Raw genomic sequence first — 24,377 nt, 5'->3', positions numbered from 1 at the left:
ATGTCATCCTCCCTCCCCAGCCCACCTCCTCCAGGACACTGCCCTTTGCCCTGCAGGACCATCCAACCCCAAAGGTTTGCTCTGAGGACTAAATACGGTCCCATGTGAAAAGGCTCTGTAACTTTAAAGGCGTAGCTCTTCTTATTCCTGCTGGTCTGGGTATCATGTCACCCCTCTAAACCCCTCTCTCTCTCTCTTTCTCTCTTTCTTTCTCTCTCTCTCTCTCTCTCACACACACACACACACACCACCACCACCACCACCACCATCACCACCACCACCAGTTTCACAGAAACATAAGCCATTAAGCCACACCATAGACCAGAGACTCGTACTGGAGCCAGTACAGAGGAGGAGTGGTTTCCTCTAAGTAACTGACACATGATCATGGCCCATGGTGTCACTGGCGTTGGATGAACGGTGTACTTCAGCTCCTGAGGTGGCAGCCTCCCCAGCAGGAGAAAACATGTAGAATAATAGTAACCCAGGAGCAAGGAGACTGATGCTCAGTAAAGAGCTTCTGTGATTCTTCCAGGGGCACGAGTCGTACTCAGAGACTCCCAGCTTTGTGAGGCAGAATGGCCAGGGACTCCCTAAAGCAAGCTGTTTGGAATGAAGACTGGGATCTGAGTCCTGGAGGGGCAGGGAACTCACAAGGACATTTCCCACGTGGTCAGCTGTTCTCATGGTCACTGAGCAGAGTATATGGGAGTTACACGGCCTTCTGAAGCATACAGGTGCTATCTCTTCCTGCCCACTGTCTTTCTACCCACGGCCTTCTCAAGCATGCAGGTGCTATCTCTTCCTGCCCTCTGTCTTTCTACCTCCCAAGAGGGACATCAGGAGAAAATAAGACTCTCAGACCACCTTTCCATATGGCAGGAGATGATGCGATGGACAGTGAGATGTAAGATTTCACTGCTATTTCGGACACAACAAAACAAAAACCATAACACAGCTTCAGTGTCTCTAATGAGGTCTCCCTTATATTCCTAAATGCTGGTGCATGAAATATATGTCAAGATGTGGGTTAAAGGGGCCAGCAGGAGAGAACTTTAGGCCCTTAAGGAGAAAGAAATTCTCGGCAGCTCCATTCAGGTCGCATGCGGGAAATCTATTTGATGTGAACCTCAACAATCCAGTGCTGTTTTATAATCTAGGGCATGAATGCATTAGCACTTGGACTTGGGCTTGAATTGCAAATTTGATTTTTGCTGTTCACATTTTAAAAGGTTCACCAGATGCTTGGAAAACATTAGGGTTTTGTGGGCTAGTGAACAGAAATACTATCATTCTACCTCTTTGTGTTGTGGAGACCCAGAAAGCAACCTCTCTCAACTACAGTCATGACTATTAGTTTCCCTGAATTTTAAAGACAGTACCGTATTTGCCCTGTATACTGTGCACCCACATTTTTGTGCACATTATACATGGAAACATTATACCCATTACTAAAGCCATGGTATGTGATCATTATACCCATATACAATGCACATCCTTATTTTTCCCTCAAAAATGTGGGCAAAAAAGTGTCTGTTATACGTGGCAAAAGACAGTAATAGCTAAGGCTTGCTGGGTGCTTACCAGATGTGAGGCACAAAACTAAGTGTAGTTTCCATATTGTCTAAGCTCAGCCTCAGAGTAACTCTGTAGGCTAGATGTTACTAACCCATTTTGCAGATGAAGTGACCAAGGCTTTGGAGAGGTTACATACATTTCCAGTATTCATTCATTCAACATTTTATTCATCGAGTGCTTGCTGTGCGCTGCTGGGGCTTGATCATGAACAAAACAGAGAAGTCCCTGCCTTCCTGTAACTTACTACCTAATGGTGGGCATCGCGGCCAACATTTGTTACGTACCAGACAACATTTATATGCTTCCACTCTTAAGTGGGGGTCTGGGATTTGAACCCAGGTGCTCTGACTCCAGGGCCAGCACTCCTGTGTCTGTGTTACTGCCTCAGCCAGCGAGGCCATTCTGCTGGAGAGAGGTGAGAGCTGTGGTTCCCAGCCAGACCTCTCTGCCCCTGTGGCCATGGTCACCACTGTCTCGCAGAGGAATAAGCAACATTTGTCTTCACTTTCTCCATCCGGCCCATCCATTTTGTGGCCCCAGAGCAGAATCATGCACCTGAACTTTCTAAAATGAAGTCAGGTTCATTTTTAAGGCAAGTGCTTGTTTTTTTTGGGTTAACATTGGTTCAGGAGGTGCCGAGGGCCCTAAGCCTTGAAGCAATGATATTTGAACTTGCCCCTGTGTTTTGGAGCTACATTCAAGCTTCTGCTGTAGCTGTGATTAGAACCACAGTTCCTAATCTGTTCAATAAATAAGTTAATTTTGTAACGATGTCTGCCTAACATGATGGATGGAACCAGGGTCTTCTTTGAAGTTAAATTCCAGTGTGTCCCAGTTCAAGCTTTGTTTTTAATAATTCTGGGGCTTCTACCAAGTGTCTGCAGACAGGGTTTGGTGTTGTGACTTAAAACGAAGGATTTAGAAACAAGGGCTGGACTGGATTTTTACCCAAGGACCTTTTCTGTTTATTTTTACCATGGGTTTCTCTACTTATGAGAACGGTGACTAAGAAGAGCCAGGTGAAGCCAAGAGATGGCTTGGCAATAAAGTGGCGCTTGTTAGAATCCCCACGCCACCTCCAGGTGGGTTTGATTTTACCTGGGGCTCCCCTTCATCCCCATCAGTTTCTTGAGCCACTGCCAAGTGCAGGGTCAGAGGAAACCCTGCTTCTCTGACCCTTCCCAGGCCCCCTGCCCTCTCCCTCAAGTCTGTGAAGTTACTAAAGCCTCTGCTGACCCAGCCCGGTCTTCCCTTTGTCATTCAGGGAGGGCTTTCCTGGCCAGCAGTTTCTGCGACATTCTTTCACCAGAAGTCCCCCACACTGGCCTTTTCTTGCAGAAAGGAAAGGGGCGGACAGATGGATGAGGTTCATGGTTTATGCATTCATAGAGTTAGCAAGACTTTTCTTAACTTGACTTCTGTTTCTATTTACTTTTTATTGATTTTTAGAGAGAGGGGAAGGGAGGGGGAGAGAAATGGAGAGAAATATCCATCGATTACCTGGTATCCACCACAACTGGGGACCAAACCCACAACCTAGGCATGGGCCCCTACCAGGAATCAAACCATGGCATTTTGGTCTACAAGACAATGCTCTAAGCAACTGAGTCATACCAGCTGGGGCTTAACTTGACTTCTTAAATGAGTCCAGTTAAGTGGACATAACACACTCCAGGCTAAGAGAGCTCAAATTACTGGGAATGTAGACTCTCAAAGGCAAGCACTCCTTATGGTCAATGAGGCTGCCTCCTGCTCTGATTTCAGCTCACCTCTTTTAGACCCTCTGAATTACACTATGACATCATTCATTCAGCTTGCCATTATATTAATCACTGCTCTGAACTTGAATACTAAGTGCAACCCCACAATACACAATAAGCAAGTTACCCTATCTTCCTGACGCACACTAAATAGACACTTAAGCAATTGCCCCGCAGTATGGTAGGAGCTATGGTGGGAAAGAAGAGATTGCTTGGAAAAAGTTATTGCAGCACAACCAACCCAGTAGAGGTGATTCAAAGGAGAGTGTAGGGAAGGGACCTAAGAGGAGATTTCCTAGAGGAAGTGAAATCTCAGACACAACCTGAACAATGAGCAGCTGTTACCCAGGGAGGGGAAGATGGAGGGGAAGAAGTGTGTTCCAAGAAAAGAAAACATGACAAGGGTCCTGGGGGTAGAAAAAAGCCTGGCACACTTGAGAAACTAAAGTTTCAGGAGAACTGATAGAACATGTTGGGCAGAGGTTGGGGAGGTGATGCTAAGCCGAGGAGCAAGAAGATGAGCCTGGAATGATGACTAAGAGCCAGGTGAAGCAGTCTCTGTTTGGATTTCAATCTAAAGACCATGGAAATCATTACAGGGTTATAAGCAGGAAGGGCAAAATATCTAATCTATATAGCTGTAAATAGATATATATAGGAATAGAGATAGATTTAAAAGACATGACAATATACCGAATAGATTGATAAAAGCAAAACAATGAATAAAAGAATAAGTGAAAGAGTACATGGATGAACGAATGGAGCCAAGACAAGGAGACCAGTTAGGAGACTGTTGTAACAATCTCAAGAGAGGCAATGGGACCCTTGCCTGGGATAGTCGCAGTGAGGTTGGAGGTGAGTGGGTATATGAGGGTGATAGTTTGGATGCAGCATCCATAGGGCTGGGTGGCTGGCGATGTGAGATGTGAACCAGAAGAATGCTCGGGTTTCTGATGTGGGTTACTGAGTAGTGCTGAGATAGGAACACCAGTGAGGATCGTGTTTGATTGTGAAAGATAATTAGCTCAGTGTTGACACACATTGAGTTTTAGATGCCCGTGGAACATTCACTGAGAGAGCATTGGAGTCAGAGGGGCTCAGCAGAGAGGGTGGGGCTGGGTACATTGTCATGAGAACATCAGTCTGTTGTGATGCAGGACACCGGCTAGGTTAGAGTAAAAAGTAGGCAGAGAAGGAAGCTTAAACCAAACAATGAAGAATTCCATCCTTTAAGAGAGAGAAAGAAGAGTACATAAGAGGCTGAGAAAGAGCAGATGGAGAGAAAGGAGGCAACCCAGGAGCGCATGAGTTCATGGGAACCCAGGGAGGCGTGCCGTTAGGACAGGGCAGGCTACGGTAGGACAGGGTGCTGGGAGGGGGGCGAAAAAGAGTGCAGGGAAGGTCTGGGTTATGGTAACCACTAATCTTCATGTCTACGCTATTTAGGAAATGTGTTAAATTTTCTATTCTTAGAGTATTTTTATGGCTCTTTAAAATATTGTTCATTTCATTCTTCAACGTTCTCGATGAAGGTGTGACAAGAATTCAGGTATTAATGTCTTCCTCAAGTGTGGTACATTTTGGTCCAATCTCACATTTAGCATTCATTTGAGAATAATAATAGGTAATTCTTCCCCACCCTCCAATCTTTAGGTTGTTTTCTGTCTCTTAGCCTGGTGAGCTCTGCTTTTTGGCTAAAACCTTTCCCCATAGAATCTGAATTGAAGCCTGGCCAATTTTGAAATTAGAATTATAACCTCCTTCCTAGGTGTTATCAACCACTTAAAAGTTAGCTGACAGCAATCCATTCTGGAACATTTAAAGAGGAAACTACGAGCTAGAGACTCAGGCATTCTCTCTGTTATCTCTCTTTTCCAGCTCCAGGAGACCGTGAAAAGGAAGTTGGAAGGAGCCCGCTCGCCGCTTAATGGAGACCAGCAGAATGGGGCTTGCGATGGGAGTTTTTCTCCAACCAGCAAGCGAATACGGAAGGACATTCCCACGGGGATGGAAGCCATCAACAGTCTGCCCAGCAATATGCCACTGCCTTCAGCTTCTCCTCTTCACCAACTTGACCTGAAGCCTTCTCTGCCCTTGCAGAATAGCGGGACTCACACTCCTGGGCTTCTAGAGGACCTAAGTAAGAACGGCAGACTCGCGGAGATGAAACTTCAGCCTGTTAACGGTTGCAGTGACCTGGAAGACAGCTTTGCCACCTTGCAGAGCAAGGGCCTCAAACAGGAACCTCTGGACGACCCTACTTGCATCGACACATCAGAAACATCTCTTTCAAACCAGAACAAGCTGTTCTCAGACATTAACCTAAATGACCAGGAGTGGCAGGAATTAATAGATGAACTGGCCAACACAGTTCCTGAAGATGACATACAGGACCTGTTCAATGAAGACTTTGAAGAGAAGAAGGAGCCAGAATTCTCGCAGCCAGCCACCGAGACCCCCCTCTCCCAGGAGAGTGTGAGTGTGAAGAGCGACCCCTCTCACTCTCCTTTCACGCACGTCTCCATGGGCTCTCCCCAGACGAGGCCTTCTTCTTCCGGTCCTCCCTTTTCTACCCTCTCCACGGCCACCAGTTTACCTTCCGTTGCCAGCACTCCCGTGGCTCCCAACCCCGCAGGCTCACCAGCAAACTGTGCAGTCCAGTCCCCGCCAACTCCAAACCCAGCCCACACCCCCGGCCAAGCTCCGCCTCGGCCTGGAAGTGGCTATCTCCTCAGTGCGGCAGCGGTGCCGGTGGCTGGCTCGGGGTCGGGCCCTGGGGCTGTGCCCAGCTCTGACCTGTCTCCCGCGGAGCAGCTCAAACAGATGGCGGCGCAGCAGCAGCAGCGGGCCAAGCTCATGCAGAAGCAGCAGCAGCAGCAGCAGCAGCACTCCAACCAGACTGCCAGCTGGTCCCCATTAGGGCCTCCGTCCAGTCCCTATGGCGCGGCTTTCCCCGCAGAGAAACCAAATAGCCCCATGATGTACTCCCAAGCCTTTAACAACCAAAACCCAGTAGTGCCTCCAATGGCAAACAACCTGCAGAAGACGACAATGAATAACTACCTCCCGCAGAATCACATGAACATGATCAATCAGCAGCCAAATAACTTGGGTACAAACTCCTTAAGCAAACAGCACAACCTTCTCACTTACGGCAACACCAAGCCTCTGACCCACTTCAATGCGGACCTGAGTCAGAGGATGACGCCCCCCATGGCCAATCCCAACAAAAACCCCCTGCTGCCGTACATCCAGCAGCAGCCCCCGCCGCAGCAGCCACCGCAGCAGCCGCCGCCGCAACTCCAGGCTCCCAGGGCGCACCTGAGTGAGGACCAGAAACGCATGCTTCTCATGAAGCAGAAAGGAGTGATGAACCAGCCACTGGCCTACGCCTCGCTGCCGTCCCACGGTCAGGTAAGTGTGAAAGCGACACGCACTTGGAGCCGTGCTGGTGGTGCCTCTCAGACTGGCGAGGTGTGATGCGTTAGCACTAGCAGGGTATAATTAATTACCTGTGGAAACCCTTCCTACGCACTGTCATGCAGTTGCCAGGTCTGGGGATTTTATTCCCTCTTTTTTTCCTAAGAGATGGAAAAGGTTGGCATGATTGCCTTTCCTGTATTAGAATGTCTGGGAATCAAACTTGTCCTGTTCCCGGCAGTAGATAAGAAATGAAAAATTACATGACGTTCTCACTCAGACGGAGGCTGCGCCATAGAGGTCACAGGGCCAAACCTGCTGCTCTTATCTCCTGGGTCATTCAGTCCTAGACTCCGGCTAGTGGGAAGGCCAGAGCCTTTCGGGATCTCGCCAGCAGTTTGATAAGGCCCTAACAACCTTCACCTAGCTGACGGAATCATGAAGCATGGAAATCTAGGCTCCTGATGTTCAAATGGGGGGGAGTGTTTTGTATTTTCAAAGTGAGCCAGAGGACAGATTTGTGTAGGACTACTCAACACTTAAGCCTTTGTTGCTGACCTAAGGCAGTTAGAAGTTGTTTCAACCTCGTGGCCTGGGAGTACAGTCAGACCTCTGCAATTTGTTCAGCTCTGATTCAGGAAAATTTGATGGTCACTGTACCTTAGAGCTGTATCAGAATAAAGCCTCCTCTGTCCCATGTCATGACATCCTGGTTTGGATAGCAGGGCAGTCAGCGATCCTGCCGGTAAAAATGAGTGGTAGCTAGTTGGGAGTGAATCCTCGGTGAGAAGCACTCACTCCCCTCACTCACCCTGACCACTGTGGCAGGCAGCCAAAGCTCCTGCAAAGTAACCCTTTCTCTACCTTGAAGGAGAGGGGTGTGGGGAAATGCATTGTTCTATTGACCTTCTCTACACAGGGGTGAATTCATGAACCAGCACTGTACTGCCCATTGCTAGTTTGCGCCTAATCCTCTCAGGATGCCGACATTTGCATTGCTGTTGGAGATTTTGCAGAGAAGTCTTTGCTTTAGGGGCCCTCATGTGCAAACAGGTTACAACTAGAGCTTGGATATGTGTCCACAGTTGGATGCTTTAGAAGTAATGCAGGCGGATCTTGCATCAGTAGGCGGTTGTTTGCATCTTCTCTCTCCTGGTGTGCCCCTCCCCCCATACCCACCCAATCGCCTTAAACTTGATGGAGGCTCCAAGAGCTAGAGGGTGCTGGCCTGCAGAGACAGGCCTGAGCGCTTCTCCTTCACAGCCTTCCAACCCCAAAACCTCACAGTGGTTTCTTGTCTGCACATGCCGGCCAGCTCTGAAGAAATCCTGTCTGGAGAAATACAAATATAGGTCAGTTTATGTCAACTTCATTTGGTCACTAGTAGAAAAACATTATTGAACTGTGGGCTTCTGTTTTATCTTGGTTTCGTTAAACAAATGTATACCATTGGAGAAAGGCAACGGTTGTGAAGCAGGCAAAAATGGAGGCAATATACAGGGATGTTTGTTGTAGCCCCGAACGCAGCCGGGGTTTATGAGATCGTGAGCTGTCAGAATGGTCTCTTGTTAATCTCAATACAGATTGTGCTTCTCCATTGGCTGTTTTCACATCAGCTACAGTAAAATATTTCCTCTGAGCCAGACCAAAGATGATTAGTTCCAACTCACAGACTCTGCAGACGTGTGGTACAGTGGGAGCCTGTCCTCACTCCACACCCTCACTCACTGAGTGTCTTCTGAAACTTGCTAATTTGGGGTGAGGTTCTTGTCTCTGCTGGAATGTGGATTGTAAAGGTACTCATTTCAGGTCCTGATGCTTGCCTGCCTATGCGGAACTGGAGCCCTGAGCTACAGAGGTCATGTTTTGAAAGAGCTCAGTCAGGTGGAGAAATGAAAGGGATGGTTTTCTGGCCGAAATCTGCTGGTTCTTCCTCTGTTCCTTCCGTCTCATGAGGTCCTTTCGGGGTGGACAAGCCTTCCCTCTTGAGTTGAGGCCTCTTTAGAGTAATCACTTTGTAACCTCATAAAGAACCATCCAGCAAAAGTATGCTTTTTAATGAAATGTTAACTCACCACTGTTTGAAATAAGCTTCAAAATACATATATAAACATGTGAATATCTTTCTGCACACATGCCATTTATTTCATGCTTTTGTCTGATTCTGGAGCAGTGTTTACATAGCTCATGGCATAGTTCGCTGTACTGTATGTGAGTACGTTGCACTGATATGTGCACAAGTTACAGGAAGACATAGAATGTAATTATACGTAGGGGCCGTTCAAGTTTGTGTTTTGCTCTTGCTGGGGAAAATTCACTTCATTCTTTTGTGGCCACAAAGACTGTGATTAGCACTGAGTTTTAATGACTGATGTAAACACCAAAAGTAATAACACTGGAACACTGATTTCAAGATTATTTTATACAGATGTTCACTTACTTGGGGCATTTGCAGAAAACGCCAGTTCTCTTAGAAATGAATAGAAATTCACCGAGATCCCAGATGTTTTTAAAAAACAGAGAACCAAAACTAGAAAGGACCCAAAAAGAACTTATTTCAAAATTTTGAATGTCTTATCAAGAAATTTTACTTCTCAGAATTTACCTAGTATTCCTTGTAATTAGAGAATTGAACAAAGATTTATGTGCAAAGATTACACACAGGGTGTCACTTACAACAGTGAGGAATTGGAACCAAAGTAAGCGCTTTGGAAAGGCCGTGCACGTAAAGATCATGATGCCCAGTGATGAGTCACGTGGGAACACTCAGAGGACGAGTGAGGTCAGCACATCACGCAACCGCATGTATGTGACAGTCGCGATTGTGTCTTTGCTCCACACAGAAAAAGACCCAATAACTAAAACATTAGGAGTGGTATTTTTGGTTGGTAAATTATGAGTAATTATTGTTTTCCTCTCTATAGTTAACTAAGTTTTCTATCATACCTGTATGTTAGGAAACTTGGTAAACTATAAAACTCAGTATGTATGCTGTTTCCACCATTGGGAAAGGTAATTTTTAGGGAAGGGAAATCCCCCATTTTAAAAAAGTTTATACTATGCAAATTCTTTTAAAAATTTTTTTTATTTTTCCAATTTGCCAGTTGGATTGAGGTGATACCATTCCCATGTACTTACATACAGTATTAGTTTTGAATCTTTCCCTTTCTTTCTCCACCTCTTCTTCTTACTCCTTATCACCTGCTCGATTCCTATAAACTTCAGGTAATACAGTGACAGTGAGCATCAGTGAAACGTTCACCATGATAAACTTTCAGATCTTCTCCGTGTTCTGTTCTTACATTATTTCTTTGATCATGTCTCTTTTCCCTTCTCTCATTTTTCACTTTCTTGAACTTTTGTATTGGATTTTCTGGGTTGCTCTCTAATTTTTAAAATACATGTTTCTGCAACAAAATCACCAGAGCCTACTTTGGTGGGGTCTACCCACTATCTTTTCCTAATTCTGTTGATATGTCTCTCTCTCTCGCACACTCTCTGTACTGTTTTCTGTGTAGTACCTGACACCACATCTTAAACATAAGGAGGTTTCAAACATGGCAATTAACCAAAGTTCAGAACAAAAATGTGTTTGCTGTGGATTCTCGGCTCCAGCGGAGAGAGCATTAGCACAAATAACACAGAGCTTTGCTTTGGAGATCAAACGGAAGAACCGGAAAGGCAAGTCTAAAAGGAACCCTTTGATGGGAGGTGGTTATCTGGAACCAGTGGAACAACACCGAGATGCGGGACAGGCAAACGCCAGCTTCATGCCTGACAGACAGAAACACGATGGAGCGGCTGTGGAAGGAGTGGCCAGGGAGGGTGGCAGGGCTCCTGGAGCCCGGGAACGACCTTTACGTGGAATCGTGGAGGGTGAATAATCTCCAGAGTGTGATGTGAATTTTTAGTAGTTGCCATTGCAGGACTAGAAAAGTAGGATGCTGTTACTGTACTAATACTTTACGTGCCATTGGCTGTGTGTGGCTGCGTGTATCAGAATGAGTACATACATCCTCATGTGTTATAGGATGTTTTTCCCCTTTCATTTTATTTTACTGACATTTGTTGGGTACCACATGCGGTGTATCGTTAGAAGCTTTTTAGCCATCAGATCTCCACAGAAAGAACAGAGCTCCAGTATTAGCAGCCATCCTGGAAATCTCTTTGAAGATACATTTTCCTTAGCTTTAAAAAACTGGAGTCCCTTTGAATTTAATTTCCTTAAAATATATATATTTTTTATTTTCTCCAAATAATAGATGGCATCGCTCAGAAAGTCAAATAATGCCATGAGGCTTGTAATGAAAAACAATAGCTTCCACCTCTTCATTCTTTATTTCTGCTTCCCAAAGGTAACCACTTCGATTCATTAAGTCATTTTCTTTTACTCACTTCTGTAAACTGCTATTTCTCAATAGTTCAATTATTTGATTCTACAGAAGGTGAGGATTCAGCTCACTTATATGACCTCCTCACAAACACAGTCCCCTCCACACACAGAACGTCCCTTTCCGCTTCCCCGTACTCTCAATATAGCTAGATACTCAGGTCCTGCGAAGTGTGATTTTTAAAGGATTCCATCTTTACCTGGCTGATTCTTGCCCTGCGCCTCACAGTTCAGCTGTGTGGTACGCTAGGATGGTATTTCCTTTCTCGTACGGCTTTTTGTTCTTTCTATAACTAATAACGGCCTATTTTTTTTAATTGGTGCTGTCTCTGTACTGACCTTCAGTCTGCCCTCAAACTTTTCTGACTGGAAACTTTCAGTGGTATCAGACCTCAGATCATCCATTTTTCTGATATTTTCTTTCCTTTTCTCTCCCTCCCCCTCCCTCTCCCTCCACCCCCTCCAGCATTTCTCTCTCTCTCTCAGTCTCTCCCCTTCTCTCTGCCTCTCTCTTTCCCTCTCTCTCTCTCACGCCCCTCCTTCAAGGTCTCTCCTGAAGGCTTCGACCCTCTTGCTCCAGCCTTCTATCCTATCATTTTGTTGTTCTGCTGCTTAACTGAAGGCACACAGATGCCCTTGACCATCATGCCTGGAATGTTTCATGGCCCTTGTGTGTTACATTATGTTTTCTTAATCCCTCCCCTGCTTTCTCTGCTGGGTCCCTCACCCTGGCGGAGCACACCCCCCAGAGCTTCTTTCAAAAGGGTGCAGGGAGATTATTTTGATGGAAACTGTTTCTGAGAGTGTCCTCGTCTTCACATTTGATGGATAGTTTGTCAGATACAGAATTGCAGTTGAGAAAACATATTTGATCAGACTTTTAAAGGCATTTCTTCATGGTGCTATGACTTTTATAATATCTAGTGACATTTGGATCCCCCATCCTCTGGATGGAACCATTTTGGGGTGGTTTTTTTTTCAGTCTCAGTGTTTTTAGGTCTTCTCTTTATCCCTGAAATTTGTGGTGGTATACTTTCATTCACTATGTCTGGTACTATGAATGTTTTTAAGTTAAGTTTTCTTGTCTCTCCCCCACCCCCAATTATCCATTTCTCTGAAGAACCTTTTTCATATACTGTTTTTATCTTTTTTCACATTAGAAACTTTTCTCAAATGTCTGTTTGCTTTATTTTAAGAGTGAGACACGGTAAAGCCAAGTAGTGGCTCTGTGTCTTTGCAGAAGGCTTGTTGTGTGGGGGGCTTTGCCCCAGGGGGACTGGGCCAGAACCCGCCACTTCACTGGGTCAGTGTCTGTACGTGTTTTCCCCAAAGCCCAGACAGAAGAGACTCCTTCAACCTCCTTTACTAAGAGTCGTACATCTGGAGGCTGGCTTTCTGGGACTGAGCAGAGGAGAGGAGTTGGTACGCGGTGGTGCGGGTAGAGGGGTCTCACTACATACAAGGTAGACTTTCACTTAATCTCCTCATTTCTCTGTGGTTCCATCATCGTTCCTCAATGAGGACTGGGGCCCAGGGTCCCAGAGTCCTGTGGCTTCATCCCCCCAGAGAGCCGTGTGCCTTCCTTCTTCCAGTCTGGGGGAGGATGTCTGCGCACTTCTTAATTAAATGGGACTTGAGCCCATTTTTCTTTTGCGCGCACCTTCACCCCCACCCTGGCATCCTGAGGGAGGGGCTTCTGCTCCCTGAGACTTGGTGGCACTCTTCCGCTGGAGCCTTCTTGCTGTATGTTTAGCTTCCCCGCTGCAGGATTCGAGTTTACTTTCTCCAAGCCTCCAAGTCCTTCCCCCCCAGCCACCCGGTGTTCATCTTCCAAAATTCGGTTGCCACCCCTCCATTGCTATTTCCACCTCTTTGTTCTTGAATATCCACATCATTTTTATCCTGTTACTGTCACTGCACTAGGGTATTGCAGGGAGCCAAGGTAAAGCAGGTTCCGCCCACCAAATCCCCTTCAGTGACCCTCACATCCATCTGAGTATCAAATGTTATCCGATATTGAAACTGATATTTTACAGCAGATTCCACAAGATCACATCCAACATGTTGGGTTTAATTGGTGCTGCTTTTATAAAGCCTAAAGTGCTCTTTAACGTAGTATTTCCACGTGTTGAAGACATGTGCTCAGATGCATGGCAGTGCCCATGTGATCGGCACGCTGTTTTAGAATAAGGTCTTGTAATTATAAGCACTGAGTAGACTTTAGAATCTTGAAAATATTGACTTACTTCAAGGACTATAAAAACAATTTAGGTTCCGTGACCCTGACTAAGCCAATAGTATCTGGCAACTCAGATACAAGGTAAAATATTGACAGAACACTCATCCCTGCCTGAACCCAGGGCCACCCAGCTGAGGAGAAAGCAGGGGGTAGAACTGCTACAAAAATGCAGATAACAGATGAAATGTTCCCGGTGGTGGGCATAATAGTCACTTCTGTACACATACTGGCATATTTTGTAAATCCCGTCCGAGTCTTAGAATTACGAGGCTATGAGTAAACGGCAAAAAAAGTTCCAGGAAAGGAATTCATGTTAAAATAGTTTTGGGGAAGAAAAGGGTTTTAATTAGTCCCCTATGAGAATCCTCTTTAAAGATTTTGTGAGATATTCCTATTTACAGAGAGCGCTTACAGCCCATCAAATGGCGTTGCTGAAACTCATAGGTCTAAGAATTACCTGGGAAAGATGTTCAAGAGGCCATAGTCAGATTCCCCTGCCAAAGACTCAGAATCAGTAGTTCTGGGACAAGGCCTGGGATACACATTTTATTCATTTATTGATTTTTTTAGAGGGATAGAAAGAGAAACATGAACTTGTTGTTCTACTTATTTACTCATTCATTGATTGCTTCTTGTATGTGCCCTGACCGGGGATTGAACCCGAAACTTTGATGTTTTGGGCTAATGCTCTAACCAGCTGAGCAAGCCAGCCATGGCAGAATATGCATTTTAACCAGCAACCCACCACCACCACGACTTTCTGATAGAGAAGTGCTGCCTGGGTAACTGAAAGTTGATACAGCAGCCCGTGTTCCTGCCGTTGCTCCGTGTCTGTGTTGCGCTGACCCACGGCAGTTACTGCGTGACTGTGAACTCTGTGAGGGCAAAGACACGTGCTGTTTCCGGTGCGATGGGAAGTTGTGGTTGCTCTGTGTTTAGTGGGTTTCCTTTCTTAGGAGAGAGTAATTTTTTTAAGTTTATTGTTTTTTATTTTTCAATTACAGTGTCCATTCACCAGTGCATCCAGAGAGTAGCTCTGGCTTTCACGTTTGCTTGGCGGGAGCCTGCCGGCCTGAGTCTGCCACACGAACAGAAAACTGTGAGACTTGACCAAGCAGATCCTCCCCATGTATAGCCACTCCTAAAATTCTAGATATTATGAACTAAAAATAGGTACCAAAATAATACCCTCCACAGCAGGGGTGTCCAACCTTTTGGCATCTCTGGGACACCCTGGAAGAAGAATTGTCTTGGGCCACACATCAGATACACAAACACTAATGAAAACTGACAAGCAAAAACAAGGCTTTAAGTAAATTTACAATTTTGTGTTGGGCCTCGGGTTGGACATCCCTGCTCTGCAGTGTCCATCAGCAACGCGCCGTCCACTCTGGGTGGTGCCCAGGCCTGCGCAGTAAGTCAGTCCAGAGCAGCAAGTGGCTAAGCACCGCCTCGCTGAGCTGTGCATGAGGACTGTGGGCAGAGGGAAGGCCAGCGCGGGTCCAGCCGGGAGGAGACAAGAGCAGCGTCCTGGGGGAGGGGAGCTCTGACGTAGACTGAGCATGAGTGGGAGTGAGATGGATGGTGGGGGCGGGTGGAAAGGCGTATTCACGCACCCAAAGGGCTGTTCCTGGGGTGGATGGCGCAGACGGTGGCTGGGCTGGAGGGGGGGAGGGTGTGTGGTGACGCCTGTGAGGGGAAGTTTGAGAGAACAGTCAGGGACATTCTGCATTCTACTGTGACACAGTGAGAGTCTTTATCTGGATGGAGTGTGTCAAATTTAAAGGGGAAATGAGTACCATGGCATTTAGAGAAAAGAAATAACAAAACTTGATGACTGAACATATGATAAGATGAAAGGGAAATGAAGAAAACATTTATGATCGTAAGGTTAAATGTTAGGGTGGTATAATACTTTTCAAAAGGTAATGGTCTTGTCATACACAAATCCAAATTTCAAATCTTATTTCTGTTTAAAAGCAATGCAATCACTTGTTTTTATTTATCGGATTCTTCTGATTTGTATCTCCCTTTCATGATGGCACTTATTCCCCACTCCTCCAAAGGTAAGAAGCTAGTTCACAGGGATTCTTTCAAAGTTTGTGTTAAACGGAGCCACAGGGAGCTGGCTACTCCTGGGTTTTATACTTGAGCTTTTTTGTTTTTACAAGTGTTTATTTTTCAATAAATTCATATCACTATAAAAAAAGGGTTGTTTTCATTAGTTAGAGGAGTAACAGAGTGGACAGCTTCCTTCTGCTTTGTGGTGACACCTTATCTGTCATCGAAGAGCACACTCTGTGAAGACCGTCGTCACGCAGGTGGGAGGAGCAGGGTGCCACTGGAACAGGATTCCAGGGTTTCAAAGCATAGTATGTCAGCATCCATTAACTATTCATAGTGAGTCTGGCTTTCCTGGAGGTTACAGAGCGCTTTGGGAGGCCGGGGGCGGGACAAGCTGTTTTCCTTTACAAAGAGAGTCTAGTATCTTCTGGCTCCCGAGCGAGTTTCTACAGAATTGTCTTCTCCGTGACACCAAATGGCTGGCTTGCATCTTGACCCAGTGCATAAAAGAATCAAAATGCCTTCCACAACAGTTAGATTATCAGTACGTTATTGTGAGTAGTTAACGTGATACATGAGGTCATGTGGATTACCTATACCACTTTTATGTACTAAGCAGTAAATATTGACCCCAAATAGTATGCAAACTGATAACTCCCATTTATTCATATCATGATTTCCTAGAAGAGGTTTGATAAACATAGCTGCCTTCGCTAATTGCTTCTGCATCTGAGATGTTTGGGAGTTTGTTGGGGCTTTTCTGTCCTGGACTCTAGCCCCGGTTCATACAAAGTACGTTTTCATCGGCATGTTAGGCCAGGAGCACTTTCAGTGCTAAGCTGAAGTTGGTCAGGGATGGAAGGAAAAAGGTCATTTCTGGGTGGAGAGACTAGGCTTCCTCAGGCAGGCGCCAGTCGTTCTGGACTTTCGAGAGAATTAGGGGAAAGGCCCCCTCTGAGCAGGCGGGTGGAGGCAGCCGCCCACCGGAACCCCAGGGATGTTGGCAGCCCCCCTTGCACCCTCTGCTGGACACTGTTGTGCCAGCCCCAGACTGCATGGCCACAGGTAGGGGTGCACCTGCGCGGGCACTAAAAGCCACTCAGCACGGAGCAGAGCACCGGCGTCTCAGGCCAGTGCGTTGAGAATCTGAGTTCCATGTGCCCCTCGGTGCTGTGGCCGGTCAGACGCTGCAGCGTGAAGCCGTCGGATGAAGGGGACTGGAGGCCCACGTCCGACTGTCGAGCAGTCTGCAGGGCACATACTGCTGGTCCCAGTACCACCGGCCAGTGGCCAGCGGGAGTCTCGTTCATGTGGCAGAGCAGCTTGGAGAAAGGCCAGGCCTTTGCCTCCCTCCAGAGCATGGATGGACAGGGTCAGAGGTCCCCAGAGCCAGAGCAGCACCATTCAATAGAAATATAAAGCAAACTGTCAAATTTTAAAATTTCCCTTGGCTACATTATGAAAGACAAAAAGAATCAGGTGAAATAGATTTCAACATGTATTTTCTTGAATCCAGTATATTAAAACATTACGTCAATAGGTACTCAATATAAAAATTGTTAATGAGATGTGTTTACCTTCTTTTTTCATACCAGGTCTTTGAAACCTGGGGGGGGTCTGTCCCATTTGTAACACAGAGCCCTTGGGCCAGTCACGATTTCAGGGCTCGGCGGTCACACTGGTTGGGCAGGGCTGGTCCCTGGGGGTGGAGAGGCAATCGGCAGGATCAGAGCTGCAGATTGCCGACTGCAGAGCCGCCGACTCTTTGTCGCCCTTTAAGAGCTAGGTGGCCCTAAACTGGACAGCACAGATTAGTGCTCCCCATTGCCCTCTGCTCAGCCAGGGGGCCCCTGCAGAGTGGCACTGAGCCCTGTCCTCTGCACCAGCCACGCACGGCAGGTTTTGTGCCCTGGTTAGGATTCACCTGCTGTGTGGACCACGGGCCCCAGTGTGGCATGTGGCTGCTGCTTGGAGAAGGACGTGGCCCTTCTGCCCACATGCCCTGTTGGGGGTGCAGAGCATATGTGAGCAGCCTTGGGGACATACATCCTGTGGCAGGTCGACGGCCCCTGACCCCCTATTAACATGGCAGTGAGAGTGGCTGGTGCTCCGGGCCGGCTTTTCAGGGTTTTGCTGAGCTCCATTAATTACGCTGGGAAAGAAAAGGTGTGCAGATAGAGAAGAACCTGCTTAGCTGTAAAGAAGAACACTGGGCAGCATGGGGAATCGGTGGCCCAGGGAGAGAGGCATGCGAATCAACACAGTGCCCCAGCGCACTGCAGGCCAGGGCCGCACTCTCTGCTCTCACACACTTGCCCTTCTCTGGACCTAGAGACGGCCAGGCGCTCACCTGCGTCAGAGCAGTTAGGGAACCGCCTTGGGAGGTGGCAGAGTACAGAGGTCAGCAGCTGACTCTGGAGCCCGGACAGGTATTCAAAACCTGCTTCACTGCTTGTTACCTGCAGGACCTCAGGCAGCTTCCACATCTTCTCTGAGCCTTAGGTTCTCTGTCTGGAGGACAGGGATAATAATAATAGGATTATTAGGGTGTTGCTGTATCCTAATTTATGTAAGGCGTTTAGCATAGTATCAGACCCACAATTGTGCGATGTGCATTTTTTAAATTTAGGACATTAGTTGTATCATATGCTATTCATACCTTTTTAGTCCCTAGGAGAATATAACTACACTTAGGTTTCCCTCCAAGGCAGCTTGATTCATTCATTCACTCACTCACTCACTCACTCATTCAACAGGCATTCATTTTGTCCCTGAAATGTCTAGGCCTTGGACATACAAAGATGCAAAGATTCTGGGAGAAACATTAGCATATACAGTACATGCCAAATTACACGGACAGGAACCAGGAAGTAGTAAAAATACATTAACGTTCTCTTTTAAAAACTGTCAGGAACTTTTAAACAATGGTAAGGAGTTTTCTTTCACCCTGTGTATGACCAGGTTGTTCCTCCTGCATTTGCCTCTATTTAAAGTAAAAATTACTTATTTGTCATGTTTTAATATAAAATATGAAAATATTTGTTCATTTGCATTAAATGATCTAAAATGAGGAAAACACCTCAGGAAAAAAAACCTCTGTGCTTCCCCGCTGTCCGCCCAAGACTCCAAGGGGCCTTCCAGTGCCTGGGTGTTTCTGGAACTGGGTTATGTGAGGAAAACAGTTTGTCTTTGTTAATCAGAAGCTAAAAATGAGGGTTGGACTTAATGCAACTGATCACTGTAAGATCTAACCTTTTTATGTATTAAAAACATAAAGAAGTATTCCCCCAAGTAATGAAAACTATTATTGCTTTAAACTGCCCTTTTTTCCCTTTGCGGGGTTATTTACATTAAAACAGGCAGTTTAGTCAAAGTTTTAAAACTTAACTCCCGACTAACCAAGGATGCTATTGGAAAATGTATTGTATGCATTATCTATTGCTAGGTACCAAATCACACCCTAAATGTAGCAGCTGAAAACGAGCACATGCCGTCCCACACCGTCCTGGGGAGGCCCAGGAGCGGCTTTGCTGGGTGCCTCTGGCTCAAGGTCTCCATGAGGTTACAGTCGGGTCGCACCATCTGATGGCAGGGCCGGGGCTGGACGCTGTTTCCCAGGGGCTCCCACAAGGGTCTGCTGAGGGGGGAGCTCAGGGGCTCAGGGCCTCACCCCATGGGTCCCTCTGCAGGGCTGCTTTAGTGTTCTCCTAACTCAGCCGCTGGCTTCCCCAACCTGAGTGATTCAAGAGACAGCAAGAAGCAAGCCGCTGGGCCGTTTTTAGACATTTGCTTTTTTTGTTTATTTTATTCATTTGAAGCCTATCATTAAGTCCAGTTTGCCTCTGGGGTAGAGGGATCCGTTCTACCCTTTGAAGGAAGTCAAGAATTTATGGACTCCGGAACTACCGTGAAAGGCTTTTGATGTCTCCTGAAGTGCTCAAGTGGCCTGGGCACAGAGAAACTTGGGCAGGGAAGGACTGAGCTGGCGATGACCAGTGGACCCATCTGGGTGACAGCGTACACTGGGATGGTGTGCCATTTAGGGGACAGGACAGGAGAGGGAGGAAGACATAGGCTCCAAAAGCACCAGGAATGTCTTTCTTTTTACTTTGCAGCCCCAGACCTGATATCAAAGCTGGCCCTCATGGCAGAGAATTAATGTAGAATTCTGTGGTCAAATGTGAGGAAGGCTTTGCTTTTATTGAAAGAAGGAAATAGATTTTAGAGGACCTAGCATCTGAGCTACTGTCTCCTGTGCGCTAAAGCCAGCCCTGTTAGCTCCAGGGCTCCCGGCACCTGCTGTAAGAAGTCAGTCCCTCCCCTTTCCACAGTATGACACTCAGCGTTTCTAGCCTTCAGTTTTTGTCCTTCCCCGACAGCACTGCATACTTGACGCTGCATCTGATGATGCACCTGAGTTCTGCGCCCACATCCTCCACTTCCTCCCTTCTCCACCTCACAACCTGGGCGCTGCCATTAGCCACATTATACTTCCTATTATTAAATATTCCAGGGGCCAGAGTCCTCAGCTCCCCATGCTGTCCACTTAGTCATCTCTCTCCACATGTGTGTTATTCACAGCAAGATGCACACACACAAATCCTTTAAGTCCTTTGGGCTTTTCTTTCCATTTCCCCTTCAAATATGAATCACCTAGCAACACTTATCGAGGACCAAGTGCACAGGAAGCTGTATTGCTATTACTGTGAGCATCACAAAGATGTGTAAAAAGGCCAGGTCCCTGCCCTTACGAAGTTTATCCTCTGGTGAAAGCTGGATTTAAAAAACATTTTTAATAAAAACAGCACACTGATTCCTATTTATGTTCAACAGAGTGACATGTTGTCCAAGGCACAATGATCAGATTCAAGGGTTAGTCTTTCACATACCTTTTCATCGAGAAAACTAGCTGTCTTCTGGATTAAGTAAATTCATGAGCCTCAGTGAGAAATACTGCTATAAGAAAATTATTTTGCAGATTGGCTTTCTAGTTTTAAAAACACGTTTCACTAATCTGATAAAAATTCAAGTGCATTTGAAATCAAAACAAACAAAGGAAACACTTATTAATAATTGCAAAAAAGATATACCCCATTCATATGATATGTAATTAGCTACAACTGATTGTTGAAATAGAAGCAGAAGGGTAGTAGTAGATATTCTAGTTTTTCTTCTTTCTCACAGACATCAGCTCTGGGCTTCGGTTTACATAACTTCAGATGGACCATTGATCACGGGAGGGAGGCAGGACTTGTGGGCTGCGGAGAGCTGACAAGGAATGTGAAAAGCTGCAGAAGCAAAAGACGAGGCCTCGGGAGTGCCCTCAGGAGGCCCGATGTTAGATCTGACCTTGACACAAGAAGCAGCGAGTAGGTGTTGTAGGCTTGGAGGAGAGCGCTGTCTGACCAGAGCGCTGGGCTGCAGGGCAGCTAGGATGCCGCACCCCTGGACAGGGTAATTGAGGCCTGATTGATGGGGCCCTGCAAATAGGTCCCGAGAAAGTGGGACATGGGAGGAAAAAACAGCCAACTGTGACTCCCAAGCCTCTGACTGAGAGACCGAGGACAGTCTGTGGTTACCAGGAAAGGGAGCATGTGCACCAAAGGGCACAGTTCAACACGATTTGGCTGAACTGACCATCGGACCTTTGATGAAAGATGTCTTCTTCCATTGGAGTAATCAGGGGCTAGAGCGGTGGGTTTCGGCTTCCTCCGCATCCCTTTGAAAACGCGGATGGATCGCTCCTCAAGGGAAGTCGTATGTGAGAAAAATACATAGGATCCAGCCCAAAGTCTGGAGATGGCGAGGGGAAATGACAAGCATAGATGAAATATTTGTGTACATCAGTGTATGTGTACCTGTATATTTGTGTATACACACTCATATGTATTCCAAAAATATCTGAAAACTCATTCATCATAATGTTGGCCCTAGTTAGTTCTAAATGCTAGAATTATAAATATTTCTTTCTTTTTTGCTTATCTGCATTTGTGATTTTTTCAGTTGAATGTGTATCACCTGTATAAGTTTCCTCATAGGGAGAAATAATTTTTAAACTCTCAGTATAATGAAAGAGATAGGAATAGAATTTTCAGGGTCAGAATCAGAGGGAACCTTGAAATAATAGTCTCAAGGTAAGAGAACTGAGACCCTGATAGTTACGTGATTTATTAGAAGGCTCTTGAAATAAGACTGAATTTTCTAAAGCTGGGGCTTAAAAATACCATATATGTCAAGGAGGAGAGTGGAGTTATCCTCATCTTATAGAACTGGGATTCATCCAAAGCAGCAGTTCTTAGCCTGGGGTGACTTGGCTCCCCCCACCCCCGCTGCACAGTTAGAGATGTTTTCGGTTGTCACACTAAGGACAGGGAGGGCTGCCAAGGTCATCCAGTGAGTAGAGACCAGAGACGCCGTGAAATGTTCTGCAATGCACAGGGCAGGCCTCGCAGCAAAGAATCATCCAGTTCAAGATGTCAACAGTACGAGGGTGAGAAACTGATTCGAAGGCAGGTGCGCCTTGGGCAGCTGCCCATGGCGAGGTTTGTGTGCTCAGCACCTGGCGTGAGTCATCTCGTTGCATCTTCAAGTGATCGTGAAACACAGGCACATAAAGGAGACCATGTTCAGGTCACACAGTAATTAGACACTGGGACCAGGAACCAAAGCAATGTCTGTTTGCATCCAAACCGGAGCTCTTAAACACTGTGCAGCACCGCCTCTGCGTGACACCGACAGAGTAAAGTGGGCACGAGAAAGCCATTTAAAGGTCACCTCTGACTTCCCATCTTCTTCCTTCTGCCCTTGCCAAGGCTTGTGCTCTCCTAGCTGGTGGTAACTGGTTAAAAAAACTCTTCACCTTTTTGTGTCTCTTCCCCTTCACCCCCATCGTCCAGATATTTCTTTTGCCATGAGTATGATGTCCATCCCATTGGAGCTGGGATGGGGTGTGGTCTTTGGTTGGCCGGCGAACGGGAGCTGATGCCCCCGTGTGGTCTGCAGGCGTGCCGGCCACGGAGAAGCAATCTGAAAATGACCGAGAGTCCGTGCGTCTGGGCATCCTTTCGCCACACTGGCAGGAAGGCAGCCTGCATTTTTAGCGTTGTTCTTCCTGTGGCTCTTCACCTTTACCTCTGCATAAAGAATCCTTGTCTCTCCCGCATTCCAAAGCTGCCTCGGCCTCCTTGTCATTTCCACTGAAGGACGCTGCGTGTTAAAAACAGAAACTTCATTGCTTTCAGAAAGCTGACTTCCTTGGGTCCTTGAAAATATAGATCGACAGCTCGGGGGATCTAACTGGAGGGCTGAGGAGAGGTCCCACTGCTGGGTGCACCAGGGCCTCTCTGCTCTGCTGCCAGCCCTCACCCCTCCTTTTCTGATGGAAAACTAGGATTTTGTAAATGAGCAGACAGAATTGAAACAGGCACACAGATGCAGGGAGAGGACTGGTGTTTCCCAGAGAGGAGAGGTGTTGGGGGACGGGGCAAAGGAATTGAGAAGTACGGATTGGTGGTCACAGAATAGTCGTGGGGATGGAAGTACAACACAGGGAATATGTGGTAACCGTGTGTGGCGCCAGGCGGGTGCTGGAAATATCAGGGGAACACTCTGTAAGGTAGGCGATTGTCTAACCACTGTGCTGAACACCTGAAACCAGTTCAAAATAATATTGAAAGTAAACTATAACTGAAATGTTTTTAATTTTTTGAAGGAAATTAGGATACAGAAGAATTTTGTCTTCCAGACACTGTTACTATGGAAGCAAGAATTGGAAAGTACCAATCAGGCTCTTCCGTCTCTGAGCCCCTGGCCGCCTTTCCCACACCCACGTGGGGTTGAAGTCGTTGGCTCTAGCGTTGGCATGTCCAGGAAGACTATAGCACATTTCCCAGTCCCCCGCCCATTTCTGCGGTGCTCTCATACACAAGACTCTTTTACGCAATAAAATAAATTAGGAAAGAAATTTGGATAAACTTATGAACAGGAAAAGACCAGTCTTAGAATTTGTTTCCTATGACTCTTTATTATCAGGACTGAGCTTGTTTTCTTTCTTTTTTTTTAAATAGATTTTACTTATTTATTTTTAGAAAAAGGGGAAAGGTTGGAGAAAGAGAGGGAGAGAAATACCATTGTGCGGTTGCCTCTTGCGCACCCCTACTGGGGACCTCAGGCATGTGCCCTGACTGGGAATCAAACTGGTGACCCTTTGGTTCACAGGCCTGCACTCAATCCCCTGAGCTACACCAGCCAGGGCCAAGCTTCTTTTCAATACCAGCACTATCACTCACGAAGGAGACTTGATTTATAACCTTTATCCTGTTTTGATTTTTAGAGGGAAATTTTATAATCATATTTCTGCATACTCTATTTCTTCAGACATGAAGTTCTAAAAATAAAATGTCACCATTTCTTCAGTGAATACACCCCTGAGCACTGAAGCCTCACAAAGCTTGTCATCAAAGTCATATCATCTACATTTGTATGTGAAAAACCTGAGGCTTGGAAAGGTCCAGTGACTTTTTTTCCCCGAGGGCACAGCACTAGTAAATGAGAGAGCAGAGGTTTGAACTCAGACCTCTGAATTCAGGGCCCATGTGTTGGTTAACGTTTGTGCAAAACTTTCTTCCAGGTTCTATACGCTGTTAAACCTGAATTTCAACAGTGTTTGCTTTCAAACAGTTAATAGCACTTTCACGCACTAATTTATTCTCATAGTATCAAGCTGAGTAGCTAAATGGAAAGAATTCAGAATATCAGATGAATCTTGATGGTGCTGTGGCTGCCCTCTGCGTATGCCCAGCACTGCCTCCCAGACTTCCTGCCCCGTCTGTGGACATGTCCTTGAGGGTCCAGGAGGGGGTGATGCAGCTGCTCCAGCTGGGGCGGGCTCCCTCATCCTATTTTAGTTAACAAGTATGGTTGCTTT

General features: G+C 46.3%; 1 protein-coding gene across 3 annotated transcripts in view; it reads left to right on the top strand.

Moving 5' to 3' along the window:
• The window catches only part of MAML3 (mastermind like transcriptional coactivator 3), a 366,154-nt gene that overhangs the window by 209,187 nt on the left and 132,590 nt on the right, over window positions 1-24,377 (top strand). For all 3 annotated transcript variants that reach the window (XM_037126173.2, XM_037126172.2, XM_037126174.2), the window contains exon 2: window positions 5,217-6,752. In XM_037126173.2, coding sequence (XP_036982068.2) covers window positions 5,217-6,752 — 1,536 coding nt within the window. The remainder of the gene's footprint in view (window positions 1-5,216; window positions 6,753-24,377) is intronic.

The sequence above is a fragment of the Artibeus jamaicensis genome, unplaced genomic scaffold (genome assembly GCF_021234435.1).
Source record: "Artibeus jamaicensis isolate MK-2021 breed Jamaican fruit bat unplaced genomic scaffold, CSHL_Jam_final scaffold_537, whole genome shotgun sequence".
NCBI lineage: Eukaryota > Metazoa > Chordata > Mammalia > Chiroptera > Phyllostomidae > Artibeus > Artibeus jamaicensis.
The sequence above is the reverse complement of the archived record's forward strand: the minus strand, read 5'-3'. Positions and strand labels throughout refer to the sequence as shown.